Below are 23,787 nucleotides of genomic sequence, written 5' to 3' on the forward strand. Positions count from 1 at the left end.
CACAAAGAACAATGAAACTAGAATGGTGGCCTATAGCAACTTTTAACACATTTTTGTTCTAGATCAGTTTGCATAGGCAAACTGGGTCCTCCAGATGTTTTGGGACTACAACTCCCATCATCCCTAGCTAAGAGGAGCAGTGGTCAGGGATGATGGGAGTTGTAGTCCCAAAAACATTTGGAGGGCCAAATTTGCCTATGCCTGTTCTAGATAGTACATGAGAGCTACCTAGGATGGAGGATGAGGGCTGCTTTTTGTTTGGGGGGGGGGAAGAGCCAACTTTGAAAAAGAGCAATTGCAACGAAGTACAATAATCAAGTGTACTGTTTAAGGTTTCATAGGGAGGTGCATATAGCGATAGGGGAAGTGGGTAAGATTCACAGCAAGGTGCAAAGGTATATATTCATAATTCGGGATTAAATTAAAGTTAAAAGCATTTGCTTTTTTAATATATCTTTATTAATTTAAAATAATTACATTTGTGAAAAAACAGATGGACAAACAAGTAAACAAGCGTACAATCAAACAAACATAAAACAAAAGAATCAAACAAACCACCACACTATACATCAAGATTAATATAACCCTCAACATATATACTCCTGGTACTGAAATCAATTATAAAACTTATAGAGAAGAAAATTTAAAATGACTTCCAAGCATTTGTTATTTTTTATGCCTCATAATAACCAGATGTGGTTGCCATATGTAATCTGGCATATATACAGGGGAGCTGACCCAAATGTTGGCCCTAATGGCAACAAGAAAGGTTCCGGCTACTCTGAAATAGGTTAGCATTGAGTCCAAGTGGCATATTGACAGCACTGGCACAAGGGGGCTCTGGAACTGACTGATTAAAATGATGGGAAATGAGGTTTTTTTGGAGTGTGGTGGCAGTTTGCTTTTAAGCCTTTGTATCCTATCCCACTAGAGAGTGCTGACAGCTTCTAATACTGCAGCTACTGGGAACTATTTACCCTTGTTTTACGCAGGGTGGCATTGAAGCAATTGTGGCTCAGGCCTTTATGTGTACTGCAGCAACTACAGAATGAAACAGAATTGGTGTGCCCAACAAAGATTTATACCTAAAACAGTACAGGCCATTCTTAAAGCAACATAGGCAAATTTTGGTTGAACGAAGCTAAGAAAAGGGAATTATATGTGTTATGATTTATAAAGCGTCAAAAGACCATAGGCAACGAAAAATGAATTGGAATGGATGTTGTGTTCTCAAGCGATGGAAAAAGTAAACTGCTTAGAAAGTAAGTGATAAAGTCATTTTGAAAAGGTTGACAGAGGTAAATCTATCACTATCCATATTAGATGAAATAGTGAAACACGCAAAAGGCTGAAAGAATTGACTCCACCTCTGTAAAGAAAGAAAGCAAATGTTTGCTAGTACAATGTTCCTGAATCTAGATCTGGATCCCCATATTTCTGTTTTTAAGCCTGTCCAAACAGGTTTTAGTGTGAGAAAAAGTAGGGGAATTAGGGATATACGTTTCCAATAAACACAAATGCTTGTTCTAATTGAAAATTAGAGTATCTGCACAAGATATTGGGTTGAAATATTTTAAACTGCTAGGTGTTATAAGGAAAGAAATGGAAAACTAATGGAATACTGATAAAAATGACTATATCACTGATGGATAGCTTTAATTATCTACACATCTGCTGAGAATGAATCACCAACGTCATTCTTGAGCTATATAGAAAATAATTGAAAGATGCAGAGGAGACAAGCCAGAGAGAAGACATTACTCAGGTTCTTGTACTGGTCTGGCATGGAGAATGTGACTGTAATGGAGAATACTCGGAACAACTACCTAGCAATTATAAGAATTCATAAATGTATTACTATATCGTAAAAATACTTATTCATGATGATGCTAAGCACTGAGCTGTTCAAAGCAGTGAATGAGCTTGAAGGCCAAGAACACTTCTTTTGGCAATTCTAAATATGTTTCTTCCTTCTTGGTGATTTTAGTCTTAATACTTTGTTTGTTCCAGTTCACATCCAAACTCTGGTCTTTGCCGTGGGCATTGATTTAAAACCTAGTCTCATCCTGGATTGCAGCATTTTTTTTTTCTGCCACAGAGGATTATCCTTGGAGGAACACATACATAAGATACTTCACCGCAATGAAAATCCAAATAGATTTTTGCAGGGAAGTATGTGAAAATGAGGCTACTAACAAAGACTTTCCCCCCTAGAAAAGTCATGTGTATTTTCCACCAGTATTTCACTACAGAAGACAAATGTTATGTAAGAATTGGAACTTAAATGTTGCATTAGGAGTTGGTCTTCCTTTGCTGCTTTTTCATGACTGAGTGCAGTAATGCAAGAAACTGATTAATATGAACATTTATTGAACATTTTTGGAAGACAAAACTATTAGGGAAAATTGATATATTCAAAACGTTGCTTGTAGTGTTGTACCACATTTTCTGCACACTACTATTTGTTGAAGTGGAAAGTCAGGTGTCAAAAGCTCTTTTTTAAAGCTCCTCCCTTAGGTTTTTTTTTTTTTTGCAGTTTGGCACCATTTTCCCACCAGCAAACACAATAATGATTCAGCACCATATAGCCTGTCAGATTTAGCTGTGTGACAATGTCACTGACAAAGTCTTTGCAGTGCCGTCACTGATTGGAGAGGAAAGAAGGAATGAATCCCTATTGTTGCCAAGGAGATTGGCAAAATTCACATTCCTTGCTGTGCTTAGTTTTGCCTCTGCCCCCCCCCCCACTGGCATGTGGCCCCCAGAATGTGGTGGCCCAGGAAGAAATGTAGTCCTCGAGTTCCCCACCCCTGTTACAATATCTTCTGCACAGTTAGAACATTAAGTATTTCAGGTAGCTTACTCAAGTTTCAATTCTTTAGAAAAAGCATTCTGAGGTGGTTGTGGTTGTTTTAAACTTACATGTTCTGATTTAAGCTGTAGCTGTACTTTGATTAGCAACTCCAGATGGGATGTTCAGTCCCATCTGCATCAATTCTGCATCCCAAAGTTCGTTGTCATCCAGATCCATATGGTGTGGTCTGGCTTGGTAATTGGGGTGGTAACTTTATAGAGCTGTGAGCTTTTGCCCTGTGACTGTGAATACTAGACTTGCCTACCTGTCACTGAGGTTTTCAGAGCCTTCATTTATATTGTGCATCATTCATGTACAATTTTGGAATTCTTCTGCAGGCCATGTTTGAACTGGTTACCTCAGAAGCTTCGTATTACAAGAGCCTGAACCTTCTGATATATCACTTCATGGAAAACGAGCGATTGAAAAAGATTCTACATCCTTCAGAGGCTCACATCCTCTTCTCCAATGTCCTAGATGTCATGGCAGTCAGCGAGCGGTAAGTCTTTTAGCAATTAAAATGTGTAGGAATTAAATCTCAGTTTTGTTGTTGCTGCCCCTGGGGAGGTATAGGTGGGGCCTGTTTGTGTTTTCAGCTTCTGTAAATTATCTTTATAAGTTAATGTCTCTCCTTTTATACTGTAGAGAAATGTACCAGTGTCCATAACAACTATACAGTGGTACCTCGGGTTACAGACACTTCAGGTTACAGACGCTTCAGGTTACAGACTCTGCTAACCCAGAAATAGTACCTTGGGTTAAGAACTTTGCTTCAGGATGAGAACAGAAATCGCACAGCGGCAGCAGGAGGCCCCATTAGCTAAAGTGGTATCTCAGGCTAAGGACAGTTTCAGGTTAAGAACGGACCTACAGGGCGAATTAAGTTCTTAACCCGTGGTACCACTGTACTGACTTAAACAGCATCGTTGTTGAATCCCATACATAATCCTTTATTTTGAACCAAAAGCGATTACATATAAAAGGCCTTAAAATCAGATGGAAACACAGTTCCCTCCCTATTATAGGGAGGTGATTGTCCTGGGTGGAAGATGTGTGGGGTGTCATCGTAGTGAGCTGCGAATTTGACTGGTCACTGCTGCTCTTCAGCATTACAGTCATGCAGCCTTGCCTCCCATTTTAGTCCAGTGCTGCAGGCCTCTCAGAGCAGGCAAGATATAGAGGAAGGAAACCAGGATCTGAGGCCCAAGCATGTGTTGTATCATATACTGTCCTGCTCACCTTTCTTTGGTAAATAGTAAAGCCTAGGTATGCACTCATTTTGTGCTGTGGTGACTGGATAAATACGCCAGGGAGAAAATAGAGTACAACTGATCCTTCACATAGCAACAACAGTGTCATGGTTATTATTCAGGTTTCTCCTCATTTTTGGCATGATAGGTTTTGTGGGAAATCTCACCCTTTTCAAGGTGAGAATTCTGTGCATACAAATTCTGCTAATGTCTTCATTAATATATGTTTTCAGTGTATATTCTGCTAGCTAGTTGAGGAATAAATTAATTTCAGATCAGTGCTGAATTAGAGACAAGCCATGTTATTTATTGCTGTTATGGCATGCAAAAGGCAAAGGACCCCTGGACGGTTACGTCCAGTCAAAGGCGACTATGGGGTTGCGGCGCTCATCTCACTTTCATGCTGAGGGAGCTGGCGTTTGTCCACAGACAGCTTTCTGGGTCATGTGCCCAGCACTGGCACAACCGCTTCTGGTGCAACGGAACACCGTGACGGAAACCAGTGCTCACGGAAACACCATTTACCTTCCTGCCGCGGCAGTACCTATTTATCTACTTGAACTGGTGTGCTTTCGAACTGCTAGGTTGGCAGGAGCTGGGACAGAACAACAGGAGCTCACCCCATCACGGGGATTCGAACCACCGACCTTCTGATCGGCAAGCCCAAGAGGCTCAGTGGTTTAAACCACAGTGCCACCCACGACATGCATACCACAGTTGCTTGGATGCATTTATCTACATGCTTATTCCCTTCCTCACCTATACATAGGAAAAAGCTACATTCTCTTCCTGGAAATCAGGCACTTTCTGTCTCATGTATACATTTAACTTAAGAAGAGCCTGCTGGATCAGGCCAATGGCTCATCCTTTTCTCACAGTGGCCAACCAGATACCTGTGGAAAACCGGCAAGCAGGATTCAAGTACAAGAGCCCTCTAGCCTCCTGTGGTTTCCAGTATCTGGTATTCAGAAGCATTGCTGCCTCCAGTTGTGCAGGGCAGAACATAACCATCATAGCTAGTAGCCATGGTGTGTCTACAAAAGCGTACACATATCCCCCATTTTGCCTGATCTCCATGGTGTGTGTGTGTGTGTGTGTGTGTGTGTGTGTGGAAGGAGGAATAAAGTTTTCCTTCATAAAATGTCATTGCCAAAGATTAATCAATAACCATTTTCAACCACGTGAAATTCTCCACAATTCCCCTAGAGGGTAGCATGCTTAATAGAAGCCGGTACAAGATCAAATTATTGTTGACGTTGTACCACTTATTAGTTAGATCTCTTCTATTAAAATAGAATGAAAATAACTGGACTGGTCTCAAAACTGATAGCCAAAGATTAGCTTGGTTGATACACTCTCTGAGTTTTGGAAAAACTAGCAGAATTCATTTTGAACAAAATGCTTCATTTGGTTCATAGCCAAAAGTATTTCAGAATCTATTTTTTATCTATAAAAATAAAAAGAGGGGGAGTGGAATGTGGCAGAAGCCTCTATTTTAATTATTTGTGTTTGTGGGTTATGTCTGTTGCAGACACTGATGTCAATGATTAATTCTTGGTTTCTTATTTAGTTTCCTCTTGGACCTTGAGAAGCGAGTAGAAGAGAACATTGTGATCTCAGATGTCTGCGACATTGTCTATCAGCACACTATTAATCATTTCTCGGTGTATGTAACCTATGTCTCCAACCAAACCTACCAGGAGAGAGCTTATAAGCAACTTCTGTGAGTGCAATTATTCAGTCATGGCTTGCTTATTAAAACCAATCAACTGAGACTGTCCAATTAGACAACAGATGCCAAATGGTTTAGCACACCAGGGGTAGGGGGTGGGAGAATTTTCACCCATGCTTAATAGAAACTTTTCTCCAAAATGCGCTTGGGTGTTCACAGTGTAATCCCATTGCCCACTGGAAAGGAGATAACTAGGCAGAAAGCTGGGATTTGGTACACAATCAGTCGTGAGTTATTTTTGTCATTTTGCACAATTTTCAAACATGCATCTTCCATTGGGTGACTATGTCTAACTGTTATAAATGATCTATTGCACAGGAAGGATAGCTCTGGTTGATTCCATCATTACAAGACAAATGTATGAAATTATCCATAGTTGTGTCTGTTCTAATGGTTTTCTATTGGGCAAGATCATTTTGAAGCAAGTGAATGCATTTATGGCATGTGCAATTTGTCTATAGATTTTTCAGTGTTGAACTGCCAACCTTTTATGTCCTCCTTGCTTATGATGAAGTGGAAGCAATTTAAAATTACAATCCACTTACAGCCTTAATTTATTTCAGCAACCTCACTTCCTCCAAGTTCCATTCAAAGCCTTAAAAAAAAAAGTGAAAAGTTTCTTACAATAAAGGGAATAATTTCTGATCTGTAACAGATTTCAGATGTCAAACTCCTGGAATTCTTACTTAAAGCTAAGCTTGCTCTTTGAATAATGAAGAATCTTGAGCAGTATGATCCTGTGCATGTTTATTCAGAAGTCTTACTGTATTTAGTACCATTTACTCCCACCTAGTAAATGTGCATAGAATTGCAGCCTTTCTCCTGGCCAGTGCAATCCTGTATATGTTTACTTGGAAGTAAATCTCACTCTGTTCAATGGAACTTACTCTCTAGTAAGTGCGTTTGTTTATAGTCTAAAAATTAAAAATGCTCATTCATTATAGACCTTGTGTCAAGTGTAGCTGAATTGGATTAGGGAATCTGCTTCGGATGTTTTCATAATTTAAATTTAATGGTAGTAGTCTGCTAGGATTTGTAATGAGTCTTCTCAATGTACCTGCATTATATATTTGGTTCCTTCGCAAAGGAGAAGAAGGGGACTGGAAGCCTCCAAAGCATTAAGATAAAAACACTTTAAAAGGATAATGAAAGCTGGGAAGTGTTTAGCTGCTTACTTGAATGCTCTGAATGTTTCAGAAATTTTCCACTGTTTAGCTCAATACTTTTTCTTTTTCATGTTTATTTTGACCACTTTGTTTCTTCCGAGAAAGTGAGTAGAGTTAAGTAAGCTATTAAGCTACAACTATTCTAGTAAGGTGGGGGGGAAAACCTAATAACTCATCATGCAATTTAGTCATTCCTAGCTTTCATTGTATAGATAGAATTTTAATATGCTCAAAGGAAGAGAGATAAATCCTTAAACGAATTAATTCCCTATAGAAGCAGACCTTGGTGACTGCTTCTAACCAGCAGCTAGGCTGTTTTATGAATGCTAGGAAACGATAGCAATCTTGCTCCTTTTCTTCTCCTCGCCATTCAGTCTTTGTTCTCGCTAAAGGAACTCCTAGTCAATTATTTAATAGTAGGTGACTAGATCAGCATACTTAGAGGTCTGTGATGACAAAGGATTAGAATCCCATTTGCCTTCCGTTTGACAGACTGAATATAGACAACACTGGAAAGGAAGTATGGTGGAAAAGAAGCTGTCAATAAGACCAAGCACAGACTTAAAAGTTAGCATAGTGCAAGTGCTACAGCACTCTTTGACATCCTGGTCAAGGCACTGAAAGACAATGAATTGATTTTCAAATTGTGAATGTGAGAGGCACCAATCTACTGTTGGGAGCAAAGCAGAAATTCACCTGTGTTCCACCGTTAATAGAAGGCAATAGCACAACAGGACAGGAATATGGAGTCAGCTTGAACTCTTTCAGAAAAAGCTAATGTAGACGTTTGGTTCAGTATTTCCTCAGTCACATATGTGGTGAATGGTCATACCATTCTCAGTTCCAGGGCCAATTCAATTGCTAGTTCCTCCCTCTGCTCCAGGAAAAAACCTTAGCTGGACCACACCAGGAACAGCATCCTCAGTGGTTCTTGCTATGCTGTTAACAGTCTTGCGTGCCTCAGGACCACAATATCTCAAGGGCTGCCTCTCCCCAAATGAACCCAGCATTCATCATTGGAGGCCCTTCTTCATGTGTTTCTTCTGAGGGAGGTGTGGATTGAGGCAACACAAGAACAGGCATTTTCAGTGGTGGCTCCTTGCTTGTGGAATGCTCTGCCTAGGGAGGTACTCCTGGCACCATAATTATCTATTGTTAGGTGCCAGGCAAAAAGGTTCATTCCCCCAGGACTTTCAGCCCTTAATTTGGAGTGTGTTAGGCATACTTGTGCCCTCTTTGTTGCTTATTTTGTAGTGGGGTGTATTATGTTGGACCTTCCTTTTTATATTTATTATGGATAGGGTTTCGTTTCATTTCGTTTTTTTCACACCCAGTTTTAATGTTTGTAGCATTTTGTGAGTTGCTTTGGGTCACTTCTCATGAAAAAAGCCACTAATAAATGCAATAAATAGAGCTGGGGTCTGATTGTGGCCTGAGTTGTTTTATCATGCTGCTGCTCGGACCTGTATGCTTCTTCCTATGAACTGTACTAATTAATCATTCCAGAAGCTTCTTAATATTTGGTATTAGTTATGAATATTGGTATTAGTTATAAATAGAAAGTTCCCTCACATTAATAGCCTTTTCACCAGTGAGAAACCAAATAATCTGAGCTAAAGAGTGTGTGCCTTTCTATAGCACTGAATTCATACTAGCTGTAGCTGTGACAGATCCTGGCAGCTCTCCAGTAGTCTGAGATGCTTCCAGTTTATGCCAGATGAGTTTTTCCTCTTGTCATTTCCAGCTAGGCCTACCTCGGTTAAATCACTTGATGGAAGGCCTTGTTCCTATGACTATATGTATTTCACCTTCCTGCAACAATCCGACTGTGTAAAGATATATAATTATGCCTCTGACTCATCTACTTGGACACACACCCCATTCACACCCACCCACACACCCAGCATATGCTGCTAAGTTTGTATGTGCTACACATGTAAAAGCATTACTCTGGCTTGCACATTAAAAGCCTATTTTTCCCATTCCCAAATACTATTAATAGACCCAACTTCAAACCAAAATCCACTTAGTGCTAATATGCCCCTCCCCCAAATTGTAAAAAAATGAGAACAAAGCCAAATTCCAACCCTGAGGGGAAGGTAGTGTTGTGAAAATTAAAACACACATAGAACATGTCAGTTACTCACACATGTTTAAACCTCAATGAAATAACAAAACACCACTCTCCATCTGTCTCTGCTGTCAGCCAGGACAAGCCAGCTTTCCGGGAGGTGATCTCACATTTGGAACTGGATCCGAAATGCAAAGGCCTGCCTTTCTCATCGTTCTTGATTTTGCCTTTTCAAAGGATCACAAGGCTGAAGCTGCTGGTACAGGTATAACAGGGTTTTACTCTTCCCATATATCAGTACCACCTTGCCATGTCTTAAATTGAGGTCACTGAGAGACTGAAGAGCTTTAATAGGGAGGGAAAAGCCACCAAGGAACATTCCTTGTGGGTAATAATAATAATAATAATAATAATAATAATTTTATTTATACTCTGCCATTCTGGCTGGGTTTCCCCATCCACTCTGGGCGGCTTCCAACAGAATATTAAAATATAATAGTCTATTAAACATTAAAAGCTTCCCTAACCAGGGCTGCCTTCAGATGTCTTCTAAAAGTCTGGTAATTGTTTTTCTCTTTGACATCTGGTGGGAGGGTGTTCCACAGGGCGGGTGCCACTACCGAGAAGGCCCTCTGCCTGGTTCCCTGTAACTTGGCTTCTTGCAGTGAGGAAACCGTCAGAAGGCCCTTAGCACTGGACCTCAGTGTCCAGGCAGAACGATGGGGGTGGAGACACTCCTTCAGGTATACTGGACCAAGGCTGTTTAGAGCTTTAAATGTCAGCACCAACACTTTGAATTGTGCTTGGAAACGTACTGGGAGCCAGTGTAGTTCTTTCAAGAATGGTGTTATGTGGTTTCGGTGGCCACTCCCAGTCACCAGTTTAGCTGCTGCATTCTGGATTAGTTGTAGTTTCCGGGTCACCTTCAAAGGTAGCCCCATGTAGAGCGCATTGCAGTAGTCCAAGTGGGAGATAACTAGAGCATGCACCACTCTGGCGAGACAGTCTGCGGGCAGGTAGGGTCTCAGCCTTCATATCAGATGCAGCTGATAAACAGCTGCCCTGGACACAGAATTGACCTGCGCCTCCGTGGACAGCTGTGAGTCCAGAATGACTCCCAGGCTGCGCACCTGGTCCTTCGGGGCACAGTTACCCCTTTCAGGATCAGGGAGTCCTCCATACCTGCCCCCTCCTGTCCACCAAAAACAGTACTTATGTCTTGTCATGATTCAACCCCATTCTGTTAGCCGCCATTCATCCTCCAACCGCCTCCAGACACTCACACAGGACCTTCACCGCCTTCACTGGTTCTGATTTGAAAGAGAGGTAGAGTTGGGTATCATCCGCATACTGATGAACACCCAGCCCAAACCCCCTGATGATCTCTCCCAGCGGCTTCATGCAGATGTTGAAAAACATGGGGGATAGGACAGAACCCTGAGGCACCCCACCACTGAGCGCATAGGGGTCTGAACATTCATCCCCCCCACTTTCTGAACATGGCCCAGGAGGAAGGAGGGGAACCACTGTATGACAGTGCCCCCAGCTCCCAGCCCCTCTAGATGGTCCAGAAGGATGTTATGGTTGATGGTGTCAAAAGCCGCTGAGAGAAACAACTCTACCTTTGTCCCTAGCCCGCCAGAGATCATTGACCAGTGCGACCAAGGCAGTTTCAGTCCCAGTATGAGGCCTGAATCCCAACTAGAAGGGATCCAAATGGTCCACTTCTTCCAGGCGTGCCTGGAGTTGTTCAGCAACCACTCGCTCAGTCACCTTGCCCAAGAATGGAAGATATGAGACTGGGCGATAGTTGGCCATATTGGCCTTATCTAAAGATGGTTTTTTAAGAAGCGGTTTGATAGCCGCCTTTTTCAGCGGGTCTGGGAAGGCTCCCTTACAGAGGGAAACATTCACCACCCTGCAAAGCCCATTGCCCAGCCATTCCTGGCTAGCTTTTATAAAGGAAATGTATCCTTTTATGCCCATAATGTAATTGTCAAAAGGATGAATATTTTGCCTCCTCTCTCCATTTTTCTACATGTGTTTAAGTAGAGCCTGTTTATGGAAATGTATAATAACAACCTTCCTTCATCTTGTACAGAATATCCTGAAGAAAGTGGAGGAAAAGTCTGAACGTGAAATCACTGCCCTTGAGGCTCACAAGGAACTGGAAACAGTAAGTCTCATCTGCCTTGTTAGAATATTCAGGATTTTTTGGAGCAAATGGGACTTCTTCTCTGCCTCTGTGCCCCTCCCAATGTTGCTGGCCATTGCCATTCAAATGGTGTGTGTGTGCCATGTCATATGATTGATTATGCAGGGTGGGGTTTACCTGCCTCCCAGAATTTTATTTAAGTTGGCACCCCTGTCCCCCCCATGTGTTTTGAAGAATCCCCCTACCCTCCAGAGTGGATTTGGGGGTGGGACATGTAGGGAAAGGAGAAGGAGAGGTAGCCCCACTGTGCAGGCATTAGTCCTTGCATTAATAGGATGACTTTGAATTTAATGCTTAATCATATGTATCTGGTATATGAGGACATATCTGGAAGAAATAATATCCAAGGAAGAGTTGCCTCAGATTTCAGAGTGCAAAAGCTGTAGTCAGACACTTGAAGGTGATAGATTCCACAGAGAGCAGTGATTTAATTAGCTGCCACCTGAATCAGACCGTTAGTAGGTCAGACTTCATCCAAGAGTACAAACTTATTTTTCTGACCCAAAATCACGTGTGCCATAATATACCTTTTTATTAGTGCTTCAGCTCCTTTTGAACTCCATTTCTACAAGGCTTCTTATCATGTGTGTTGCCTGTCTAGTTACATATTTTGAGGTTAGGCCAAGTACAGTATGCTTTTAACATGAGTCTGAACCAGTCTTATCACATGCAGGGTATTGCATCAGCCCACGCAAAGAAGCCAGCCAACCTCCATTGTCCCTGCATGTTCACATGGAGACAGAAGATCTTCATACATCCAGTACACCTAGACCAAACTCATATGATCAATCCCATGGAAATAATCTGGAATAGACCATGTAGTGTGTAGGCTACACACAAATGTTTACTATACTTGGTTTACTCAAAAATGCAATTGGAGAGGCAACACACAAAAATGGTAAACACATGTTCCCCTCCATGAAGTGGACCAGATCATAAGTCCAGTCCAGTGTCATTGGGGTCAAGTGGATCCTGATTCCTCTCGAGCCAAGTTTTAGTGGACCCTCATTTTCTATCTCTACCTGTCCGCTGAATTACATAGGCCCCAGTTTCAGACATGAGCCTAGTAGAATTGTTCCTGAGTCTTCAGTGATGCAGCAAGCTGGGGTGGGAAGCCACTCGGAAATGCACTTTGAAGTGAAGGCAACGCCTTTACCTTCCTTCCATCTGATGTCACAAATTATGCCAGGGGTGGGGCAGATGGACATGGTTTAGGGAAAACTATATTGTGAGCTAAATTAGGGCGCCCCTGCCTGGTCTCATTAGGTCCATGGGCCAGAGGTCCCCCGGCCCTGCTGTGAGGCTGCCGAAATGTGATGATGTCATCATCAGTTGATAGCACAAATACCTCTATGAATGTGAAACACAACCTGCTGCATTGTTGAAAGCTTCTGAATTTGTGATAGAACTGACCAGTCTAGTAAATCTGAGTTCCATTCCATTTTGGCTTGGTTCCACCATTAGGACTATAGTAGAATTTGAAAGCTTCTCTAGGGTTTATATTAAATCAGAAATGTCTTGACTGTATAAAACTATGAAATTCACTGAGCTACAGCCATTTCTCTTTCTAACCAGGAGCCAAAGTAAGCATTAGCAAGCCTCAACTCAGGTGATTCTTGCTTCCTATTTTATTAATAGTAATTAATAATAATTACTTATTAAGCAATAATAGAGTTAGAACCTATTCCCCTTCATCCGTGGGAGCATGTCCCCCCTTATCTTACTGGGGTGAACAATGCTTTGATTTCCTTCACATGAGTTGAGCTAATGCCTCGTCAGTGACACTTAACTTTGACGTGAACAAGTTTATTATTAAAATCTTGTCGACGTTGTGCTTTTATTTACAGAACCACTTCTGAATGAAGCTAAACATGCTTTTCTACTTCCACCTCATTCAATCTGTTCTCATTGGGGTTCCAATTTTCAACCCTGAGACAAGGAATCATGTTTCTGATATACTCTCATTGCTTGGTCTCTTCTAGGTGGTGAAGGCATGCAATGAAGGTGTTAGGAAGATGAGCCGTACAGAACAGATGATCAGCATCCAGAAAATGCTAGAATTTAAGATCAAGGTAAACATGTAGGCTAAGTCCTAAGGAGAGGAACAGATATATGTTACAGGGCAAAATCATTGATGAATTTAGCAAAACGGTTGCCCCTAATGATTATATTAAACAATCACTGGTCTAATTTAGTCAGTCCTAGCTTTGGTACCCTTTTTTAATGCAAGTCAGGGTTCAGTCTGCCTGGCTGCTTTACCAAGTTGCCTGGCTACCCATGTTTCCTGCTCCACTGACTGGATCATGCAGAATGCGTGCAGTGATTATGCGTGCTGAGCCATTCCTAGTCACTTGTATTATTTCTAACTCAGTGCTGACTAATATAGCTCTGTGGAGCTCTCCTCCAGCTCCTTTATCTCTTTTTTATTTGTATAATTTTCTTACGAGTGCTGCAGGCCAGCTGTGTGGTGTGAATTTTGTTTAAATTAACCTAAAGAGGCTCTTGAGGCAAGATATGTCAAAACATATCCCACTCGTCATTATTGTCCTTTTGCTTAGAATGAGACTTCAAAGTTTCCAATGGATAATTTAATTTCCTTTGATGATCTGCAACAACCATGTATTTTGTTCTCATTATATACATCTTCAGAGAGCCAACTTTTAATGTTACTTTTATTAAGTATTTCACAGGTTAATAGGAGGAAAAGGGGGGAATATGAGCATGCCAAAAAGTTATAACTTTTTCAATAAAGAAAAGACAACATGCAGTTGGCTGCTGTTGTTAAACTTCTCATTGCTGTGTTGAACAAACACTATCCACAAAATTATCTATTTGGCATTACTCCCTGAGCCTGATATAATTTGTAATTTTGGCAATCTCGGCTATTCGCAGATCCTCTTTAAATAGATTTTAAGCCAAGGAGTGACAGCTTTTTTGAAATTCACTGCTAAACTAATTTTGGCTATGCACAGATGATTTGTAGTAAGTTCTGGGTCACATCTCTGTCTTTCCCTTCAGGTCATACTGGGTCTAATAGTGTTTCATATACTTTAATTCATATCTTTTTAGTTGAATCTTCTCTTCCAGTACCTTGCCTGATAGATACTGCTAAATAGGAACGAAGTCGTATTCTTCTCTTTATATATGAACAAAGTCCTCTGCAATAAAGCCAGACTTTGACAAAAACCACTTTCTCATATTTTGGTATCTTAAAGGGATGCTAAATACTGCTGATCAACATTTTACATTTTCCCCCCCAGTTGACAGACACAAATTAATTTTAAGAGAACATTGACAGTTGCTGGAAACCCCAGGAGAGGATAGTGCTCTTGTTTTTATGGTTTCCCCACTGGCATCTGTTTGGCCGCTGTGAGAACAGGATACTGGAGTCGATGGGCAGGCTCTTATTAGGTTCTACCTGGATCCATAGCTTCTGTATAGTCTATTTTTAAAGCTTTCCTTTGCAGTGAATTCAGAGGGATTGCCATAAGATGCTATGTTGCAGTGCTTCTGATTATTATTTTATTTCCTTCGTTAGTCTGTGCCCATCATCTCTCACTCCCGTTGGCTGCTAAAGCAGGGAGAACTGCAGCAAATGAATGGCCCCAAAACATCACGTACCCTCCGCACAAAGAAACTCTTCAGAGAAGTCTACTTGTTCCTCTTCAATGATTTGCTAGTGCTCTGCAGACAAATATCTAGGTGAGTTTGAAACAGAGAGGAACAGAATTTGAGCTGTACTATGTTTATTCAGCCTCAGTTGGCTCAGTCTCAATCCTGCCAGAGATAGTTTCTGATTGTTAATTTAATCTATTGATGTGCTGCCCAAGCAGCTGTAGACGGATTTTCAGCACTCATAGTAAAGAATTAAGCAAAGGCGGGTGTTTATTCTGTTGTTCTGGGTTTTTAAAATAGACAATTCTTTACCTTTGCGTCCCGTTCCCCCTTCAAATTGTTAGGACTAAAGCAGGGGTGAAGAGCTTGTGACTCTGCAAAGGCTGTTGGTCTCAGCCAGCAGGGACACTGTTCAGGGTTGATGTCCAGCAACATCTGGAGATCACATGTTCCTCATCTGTAGAATAAAGATACGATGCATTCTGTCCTTGAGAAGAGAAAACTTGCATCAGAGGAGGGTCGTGAGGGAAGTGTGAGCCTAACTTTCCCCCTTCTAATCACTTCATGTTTGTAAAAAAGAAAAAGGACCATGGAACACTGGCAGGAGGTTGAACAGCTGGCTTGGGGAAAGTTTCAGAAGGAAGTATATGACTCAAGAAGAGTTAACCCCTCCTTTCTCTGCTGTCCTTTTTCAGATGCAAATAATCTCTTGCAGAGCATGCTTAGCAAGATTTTGTTATCCCAGATAACAGTTTCAGGTGTAGTTTACTCCTTCGACACTAAGCCATACATTCTTCAGAAAGAATATTTTGCCTATGAGAAATGTAGTCACCTATTTCTCTGCCCCATCTTTTAGGCCCTGCTTTATACCCCAGCCTAGGCTATAACTAGTGCTTCTGACACCTTTCTTTTCTCTCTCAGTGACAAATATCAGGTGTTTGACTCTGCACCCCGAGGACTTCTACGGGTGGAGGAGCTGGAAGACCAAGGGCAGAGCTTGGCGAATGTCTTCATCCTGAGACTGCTGGAAAATGCAGATGACCGCGAAGTCAGCTACATGCTAAAGGCATCATCACAGTAAGCATAACGAGGCAATATCTGGAAAAATTGTAGATTGTGCGCATGATCCCATTGCAGTTTCTTACAATAGATTCTGAACTATTCTTGCTCTTGGGATGAACTTACCTATCTTTATAAGCTGGCACAGGTATTGTTCAATAGGCATCACGTTTGATGGAGACTGTCTTCTAAATGACAGTATTGATTGTGAGTTCACTTAACCCCTTGTCAACATCCTGCGTAGCTCTGTCTTGTGCAACGCTTTTGGGTAATTTGTTTCCTACCACAATTCTTTACTTATTCTTTACTTACTGATGATTCTGTCATATGGTCTGCTTCATTGGCTGCTTGTGTACGGGAAATGCAGTCTCCAGTCCCTCCCACAGAACTAGAATGAATTTGCCCTCCCTACTGCAGACAAAGAGGGAAAGGCAGGCTGATGTCAAAGGAGGCTTCTTGTTTGTCCTATGAACTCATACTGTAGCCGTGAACAAAATATTCACGCCTCCACACACACTCCAGTGGTGGAGAAAACACCCAAGGGAAAGAATATATTGAAACACCCAAAGACTGAATTCTGGCCGATTGAACTAATGGCAAAAATATCGCCCCAGGTATGTTGACCATAGAAATCTGCTCCAAAACTGCATTTGAATTCTGCCTTCCCTCAACTCTGTCCTCATTTTGTCCTGTATGAATGACAATTTGTAGATTATTAAATGCATGGACCCCAGGAAATACTGCAGTATGTTTTCAAGTAATCCTATAGGAATATAAAACTGCCTATGTGCTAAGCACAATAAATGTTACGTACATAAAATATATCATTTTGGAAGGTACAGAAGCTTAGAAACAGATGGTAGTAACTATCTTGTTAGCTGCCCTGAGATCTTTTGATGAAGGACGGTATGTAAATATAATTAATAATAATAATATCCATCCTCCCAGTGTGCAGATGGCATATTCAAATGGGTTCATCCTTCATACTGTTACCCCAAATCCTGCATGATGCAAAACTTTGTATTTCTTTCCAGCACTACTTCTTTGCAAAATTTCACACCTAGCAGTGCGGGAAGCATTGTTTCTGCTCCAAATTAAGCATGTTGCTAACGATAGATTAAGAAAAGTTGGCACTCGAAGTGTTCTTTCTAGTCCAACACCCATTTGAGCAGAGAATTTATTCAGTTAACGTGCATTACTGACAAACTGTTGCAGATGGAGGACATGGGAAATAGGAGAAAATATTTCTTCCTTTTGTTGTAAAAACCTTGTCCCCCGCTCCCTTCCTGGTTCCCTGGAGTAAGCGACAAAGACAACCACAACCTCAGCTGCTTAAACCCGGAAGTGCCTGGCTTGAGCAGAGAAGCAGCAGCAAAAGCTATCCAGCCTACGCAATGATTCCAGTAGACTGAAGAAGTTGCTGCATGCTCCCCCCCCCCACACTTTTTTTGACCCTAGAGCTTCTCTTTAACTGAGAGAATGAACAAGGAACGTGGTGTGACGTTAACATATGAGAGTGCCGGAGGTGAAATAGTTAAACAGGTTACCCAATCAGAACCCAGGGGGGTGGAGTCAGAGGGACTATAAAACCAGCTCTGGGAGGGGCGAAGGGAGGAGTTCGTGGGGAGTTGGGTGGTTGGTTGGAGTGGGAGTGAATTGGGATAGAGTCTGTGGGTAGGTTGAGTTAGTGTAGCTGAGTCAGGAACTGTTAGGGGCTAGGAAGACAAGTAAATATCTGAGAGGTGGTTTAGTGAGTGAGAGCAGGTAGCGGAAGTTATAGGTCTGGATAGGCACCCCATGAATGTAATTGACCGATACCATTTATGAAACCACACGCTTGTTAAACTGAAATAAATAAACAGAAGTTTATGTTCCAATTTAACCCTGACTGGACTCAGTATTGTACCAGGTAGGGCCTGGGTGGTGGCAGCGAGAAATAAAGTGGTGGCACAGGGATCAATACACAGTGAAACGTCAGGGGACCCTGTGTGATTGCTACAGATGGCTTCACCCCTTGAGCTCAAATTTCATGACTCCAAAAGAACATGGAGAACATATTCCTTTCACTTTTGTCCACAAAGCTATTACTGGAAAGGGTATTTGGCTCAGGAAACCCTGCAGTCACTGAGACTAGCCAGAGACCCCAAACCTATCGTTCTTTAAACTGCAAAAAGGGAGACAAAGAAGGGGGTTAAACTGGGCTCTTTCTTCCCAGACCCCTGTTCTTCTCAGGGACATAAGCATCCCAGATCTCCCATATCATATCCACTTTAACCCTAAGAAAGGGAATGACTGTTCCAGGCATTTATAGAAAATAATACATGAAAAACGAAGGTGAAAAATGGGATAGAGGAATGAGTCTTCTGTCAAGGGATTCTGAAACATGGCTGAGCTCTTTCAGTAGAGTTCATGGATTTGCCTTGAACTCCTTATTGTCTTAGCTTGTGCATGACTTTCTAACCAGTGAGTGGGAGAACATGAGTCAGGATGCGTGAATGAGTGACACTTAATTGACTTAGCTGACAGGAAAGGGAGAGAGAACACATGGATTTTACCATTAAAGTAGGGGCAGGGGCAGTAAGACAGAAATGCAGGAATGGCACAGAATGCAGAAAGTGGATTTATTTGTCCTTTATGTTTGTAAATTTTTGCAAGTCACTTGTAAACTCCTATGTGTCAAGTCAGATTCCACGGACCCTTTCCAAATTACATGGAAAACACTGGTTGCCGCTCTCTCTCCTGTTTTATTCCCAATGCAGAAGTGAAATGAAGCGCTGGATGATCTTGCTGGCTCCGAATCGGCGAACCAAGTTTGTTTCCTTTACATCCAGGCTCATGGGTAAGGAGGGCAAGGGGGAAAGGAGGGAATGATAGAAAGTTGTCATCCAGATGGATTGTAAGAGCACATCACTGCTCTTGGTTAGGTTCTAGCAATGTCAGTTCTAGGATGCAAAGGCAGATCAGGTCCTAATTACAGAACAAAATTCCATTCTAAGCTTCATTTTTAAATTGTGTGTCCTGAAGCAAATTTTTGTGAAGCCGAGAAGTCAGCTTCATATCCCTTTACGGAAAGGTTCAGTAAGAGATTACATACCCTTTTCTTGTCTACAGAATTTTATGCAACATCACTGTTCCATATCTGTCTGCTGCCCAGTCATCTCAGTCCCCCATCAGTACCATTCCATGTTACACCCAAGCGCAAGAAGCTAATCTGAGATCCCTTCCTCTCTTGTATGAGATTCTATGCATTTCTCAAAACCTCTGACTGAGGATGTAACTGTCCCCAAGATCAGCCATTGCACTCGTTGGCCCATTGGTTGAATTATTTGCTGAGATGACACAGCCTAATTAGCTTACCATTTTTTCTCTAAGGTCTGTAGCTACAGTAATACAGGCAACAGAAATTATCAAGGTTATGCTACAGACTTTTGCTATTCTAAGGCCTTGACCAGAGAGCCAAAAGGCCTGGTCACTATATGCTACAGCAGCTGGGGACACACACAGACACACATTTTAGTAGCAGACTCCCTCCCATTTCTCCCTTATAGTATTCATAAAGGGTCCTGCAAACTAGTAATTTGCCTTTTCCACTTGCAGATTGCCCTCAAGTACAGTGTGTCCATCCTTATGTGGCTCAGCAGCCAGATGAGCTGTCGCTGGAACTGGCTGATGTACTTAACATCCTGGAAAAGACAGACGATGGTAAGAAGTGTCCATATTTGGGTTTTAATGCAGGCACAAATGCACAACAAAATCATAACAGGGGAACTGTGTAGGAAGCTAATATCTTGCAGCATTAAGGACTGATTGTACAGTATGTTCCAGCGCTCCTCAGATGGTGGTATATGACCTGTTAATTGGGTTGACAGGAAATGAATGAGGGCCAATGCATTTTTTTTTATTTTTCATACTCTCTTTTTCACTCGGATTGCCAAAGCATTGCGGTCCCAGTGAAGCAGAATTCTTATAAGCCTTTGTAAATTGCAACATCTGCTTCACACAGAAAATATTATGTAACCAGCTTCCCCTAATATATTCTGATATGATTGTTGTATAACTTCCCTTCTTGTACCAGTTTTGAACCTTGCTTGCATTAACTCATCGCTCCTTTACTGAGCTGCCACTATTATGCTTTCTCCACCCACAATCATCTTTTTTCAAAAAACCTAGGTTGGATATTTGGGGAGCGTTTGCATGATCAAGAGAGAGGTTGGTTCCCCAGCTCCATGGGTGAAGAGATTATGAACCCCAAGATTCGATCTCAAAACTTAAAGGAGTGCTTCCGGGTACACAAGACAGATGACAGTCAGCGGAGGAAGATGGGCAGCAGGAATAGACAATGATCACTGCACACAGTTCTGGGCAGTTGTATTTCAGAAACAAGGAATGTCAGATGCTGAGACAATGGAAGGTGGCACAAATATCATTTTTTTGTCAAGCAAGTCCTCCCTCCTCCAAGCTAATGAACTTCTTTGCATACTTGATGCATCATGGATAATATCTCTGAGGACAAACTTGAAAAGAGGTGAGGCTGCCGTGTGCCTGTACAGAACTAGGAGCTGTAAAATGTAATTTCCTATTGTATTGCAAAGAGTGTAAATCTCTTAACTCTGCATGGTAAGGAAACAGTGAATGCTGATCAACTGGGGAAAAAAGTACAACAAGGCCCAAGAGGTTAGCAGCCTGATTCTTTAATATTCCATCAAGTGGCACAAGGTGTAGCATTTGATTTTCCAGTGTGCAATCCAGGCACAGAGGAGCGCACCATCTTTGAAAGTGTGTACAGTATCGGTATCCACACTTCTACACTCAGGAAGTTTCTCCATAGGAACTGAGTTTGGAGTACCTAGACAGGCAGATCAACTGGTATCCCTTATAAATAAACACATTGGTGATTCTTTAAATGCATTGGTGATTCTTTAACAGAGGTAAAAAAAATTAAAATTATAGCAGAGCATAGTCTTCTGTGCTACAAAATATTCCACAGAATTATTTACACTGTACTCTTGGGCTACCCTGTAGGAAACTGCAGAGGAGAATACTGACGTAGAGAAGCTGCATGGTTTCAAACAGGAGTGTGAGGCCTCTCCTAGCTCAAGGGCAGTATTGCTTCATGAGCAACTTCCAGGGGGCCATACAACAGGGATGAACATGGCTATAGACAAAAGTGGGCCGAGCAAAAGCTGGGATGAACCTACATTCCAACTTTACAGAGGTCCCCTACACATGCTGCTCTCCAACCAGGCAAGGAAGAGGAATTATCGCAGTTGAACATTTCAAGTCAGGCAAAAGCAGTCAAGGGGGCCATAGCTGGTGAGAGCCCCAAGGGTACAGAGGTATTCCACACACCCACACCCACACCTAAGCATGAGGTTCTCCATCCCTGACCTAAAAGAGGAAAGGACTGGAAATTCACTGTTTCTCATAGCCGTGCAATTCACCACCTGGACCCATATCCTAAGTGCAAACTATAATAATTACTAGCACTGCAATCCTATAGATGTCATTTCAGGAGTAAGACCTATTGAGTTCAATGAGCCTTACTCCCAGGTAAGTGCATATAGGATTCCCATCTGACTGCATTTAAGTTTTACAACAAAGTTCTTTGAGAGAGAGCCAATGGTAGGTATCGTAAACTATGTCTAAATATTGAGAGGGTGGCTGAGTGGATAGTACAGACTTAGGCCCTGAACAAATGCACTGATGGTATCCCATAGTATTCACTACTCAGCTCTGTTGCACATACTAAGGAATTTTTCATCGGGGGGGGGGGAGACAAAACAACAACAACAAGGAGTGGAGAATCAGCTCAAGGCATGCATGACATTCTATAGTCATGCTAAATCTGGAGAGCTAAAGAACTCAGCTAGGGCCAGCAAATTTCTGTGTAATTTCCCTGGTGTATATACAGACTCTGATAACAGTATTTCAAATAATATTTCTGTCCAGTTCAGAGAGTTTTGAATGAAATGCATCCTTGTCAATACAAGTGGATTAAACTGATTATGGACCAAATGCTCATTCAAAGAGGAACAGGGGCCACTAGGCAGCAACAACAACAGGCTTGAGGGACAAGATGGCATGCTTTTGTACTAAATGTTGTCTGCAAAAGTTTTATTAAAGCAATAGGAAGGCCTGTTGCATGTCAGCTGGGCATTGATCCTCAGCTGTACACATGAACTCTATGTATAATACTTTCAAGCTGGTGTATATAAATGCTTACAAAGCCAGGAAATATCTTCTCCTTTGCTGCAAAAGTTACAACTGGCAACAAGATGCTTCTCTGGAAGGGGGAAGAGAAGATTCACAATAGAGAACATTTGACTAAGGACAATTAAAGAGTCAGCCATGAGACAGAGATCGAGAAATTAAAAGATTGTAAAGCACTTTGCATATTAAAAGTGTTACATAAATAATAACGGATAAGGAGTATTTATTTAATAGCAACGCTCCCCAATGCTCTGTGTTAAGAGGCTCCTTGCACAAGGGCTTCTGTACACTGCATTTTTCTTTTTCAAGCTAGTTCACAAGGTTATGAATGTATGAATCACTTGTTCTTATACTGTCTTTATACTGAGTCATGCTGCTCCACCCAGCTTTGTACTATCTGCTCAGATTGGTCACAGCTCCTCAAGGTCTCCTACATACCTGCCTTTCAGCTGAAAATGCCAGGGATTGGACCTAGGACCTTCTGCAAAACCTTTGATTCTGCTCAACTATTGCTGTGTTTTTTAAAAGATTGCCTTTCATCCCAAATGAGGCCTTCAAGGCAACTTGTGTAACTACATAAACTGAGAAATAAAGGTGCTATTTAGATTTATTCACAAAAAATGTAACAAAACAGTCTTCCCACATCTTTTTGGCCCAGGTATATAATCACCATTTGCCCAATGGATAAAGGCAGCTGATAGAAAATGGCAAAGCAGCCAAGGACACGTACCTTGTCAACTTCTATTGGGAACACTTTTGAACCTCTTTCAGCTCTTACTTACATGCAACTAACTTAATTTAAAGTCAATCCAATGTGGTGGAGACCAGGGTTCAAATCCCCACTCTGCCATGAAGCTCACCAGTCACTGCCTCTCAGCCTAACCTACCTCACAGGGGTGTTCTGGATATTAAACGAGAAGGTGGTGAAACCTTGCGCTCCTTGGAGAAGTGGTAGGCTAGAAATGCAATAAAATACATAACATTTAAGGCAATGATAGTAACTAACATTCCTGATCATTTAGTCATGCACAGCTTTCACTTGCACTGTTCAGCCATGCCCCTAGCATTACACTATTGCCAGAAATTGAGATTTTTTTACAAATGAATTGTTAACACCCACAGCCAGGGAGTAGCATATTGAACTGTACAAGACTAAGGTTACCCGATAGCTGAGTTATGGAAAGCAATAAGCTCCTGGCATTCACCAGACTTAACCAATCCTGCTAATTTAACAAAACGTCTCAGAGAAACGCAAAAGCAGATTGCTGTAATTTTGAGTGCCGAGTTACATAGTGTACCAATTAACTTCCTCCAGTTACCAGAATTAGGTAGCTTGCTGTATTTTTACACATAAGCATAGACCTTGGGATCGCAGGCCATTATGACACCACCAGAATGAAATGTAGGAGAGGGAGGTAATATTTTTTTCTTACTATGAAAACAGAAATGGCCAAACAAGCAGCTTTCAGTACTTTGATTTCTCCAGCAGCTAGCTCTCACCTACTTCACCCTGTAGTCATAAACATGAATGTACTAACTAACCACATGCACATACTGTCCACAGATTTAATTACATTGTATGGGAACGTGGCTTATTTTCCAAATCCGCTTCTTA

At 41.6% G+C, this 23,787-nt stretch overlaps 1 protein-coding gene across 2 annotated transcripts in view; it reads left to right on the forward strand.

Annotated features, from left to right (window-relative positions):
• Positions 1–22,381, forward strand: part of NGEF (neuronal guanine nucleotide exchange factor) — a 60,673-nt gene extending 38,292 nt beyond the window's left edge. For both annotated transcript variants that reach the window (XM_083741823.1, XM_083741824.1), the window contains 10 exons: positions 3,193–3,353; positions 5,675–5,827; positions 9,209–9,338; positions 11,175–11,249; positions 13,271–13,360; positions 14,827–14,990; positions 15,825–15,980; positions 18,722–18,801; positions 19,560–19,664; positions 20,133–22,381. In XM_083741823.1, coding sequence (XP_083597949.1) covers positions 3,193–3,353; positions 5,675–5,827; positions 9,209–9,338; positions 11,175–11,249; positions 13,271–13,360; positions 14,827–14,990; positions 15,825–15,980; positions 18,722–18,801; positions 19,560–19,664; positions 20,133–20,305 — 1,287 coding nt within the window. In that variant the 3' untranslated portion in view covers positions 20,306–22,381. The remainder of the gene's footprint in view (positions 1–3,192; positions 3,354–5,674; positions 5,828–9,208; positions 9,339–11,174; positions 11,250–13,270; positions 13,361–14,826; positions 14,991–15,824; positions 15,981–18,721; positions 18,802–19,559; positions 19,665–20,132) is intronic.
• Positions 22,382–23,787: the final 1,406 nt, after the last annotated feature.

The sequence above is a fragment of the Podarcis gaigeae genome (assembly GCF_964106915.1).
Source record: "Podarcis gaigeae genome assembly, chromosome: 5".
NCBI classification, from domain to species: domain Eukaryota; kingdom Metazoa; phylum Chordata; class Lepidosauria; order Squamata; family Lacertidae; genus Podarcis; species Podarcis gaigeae.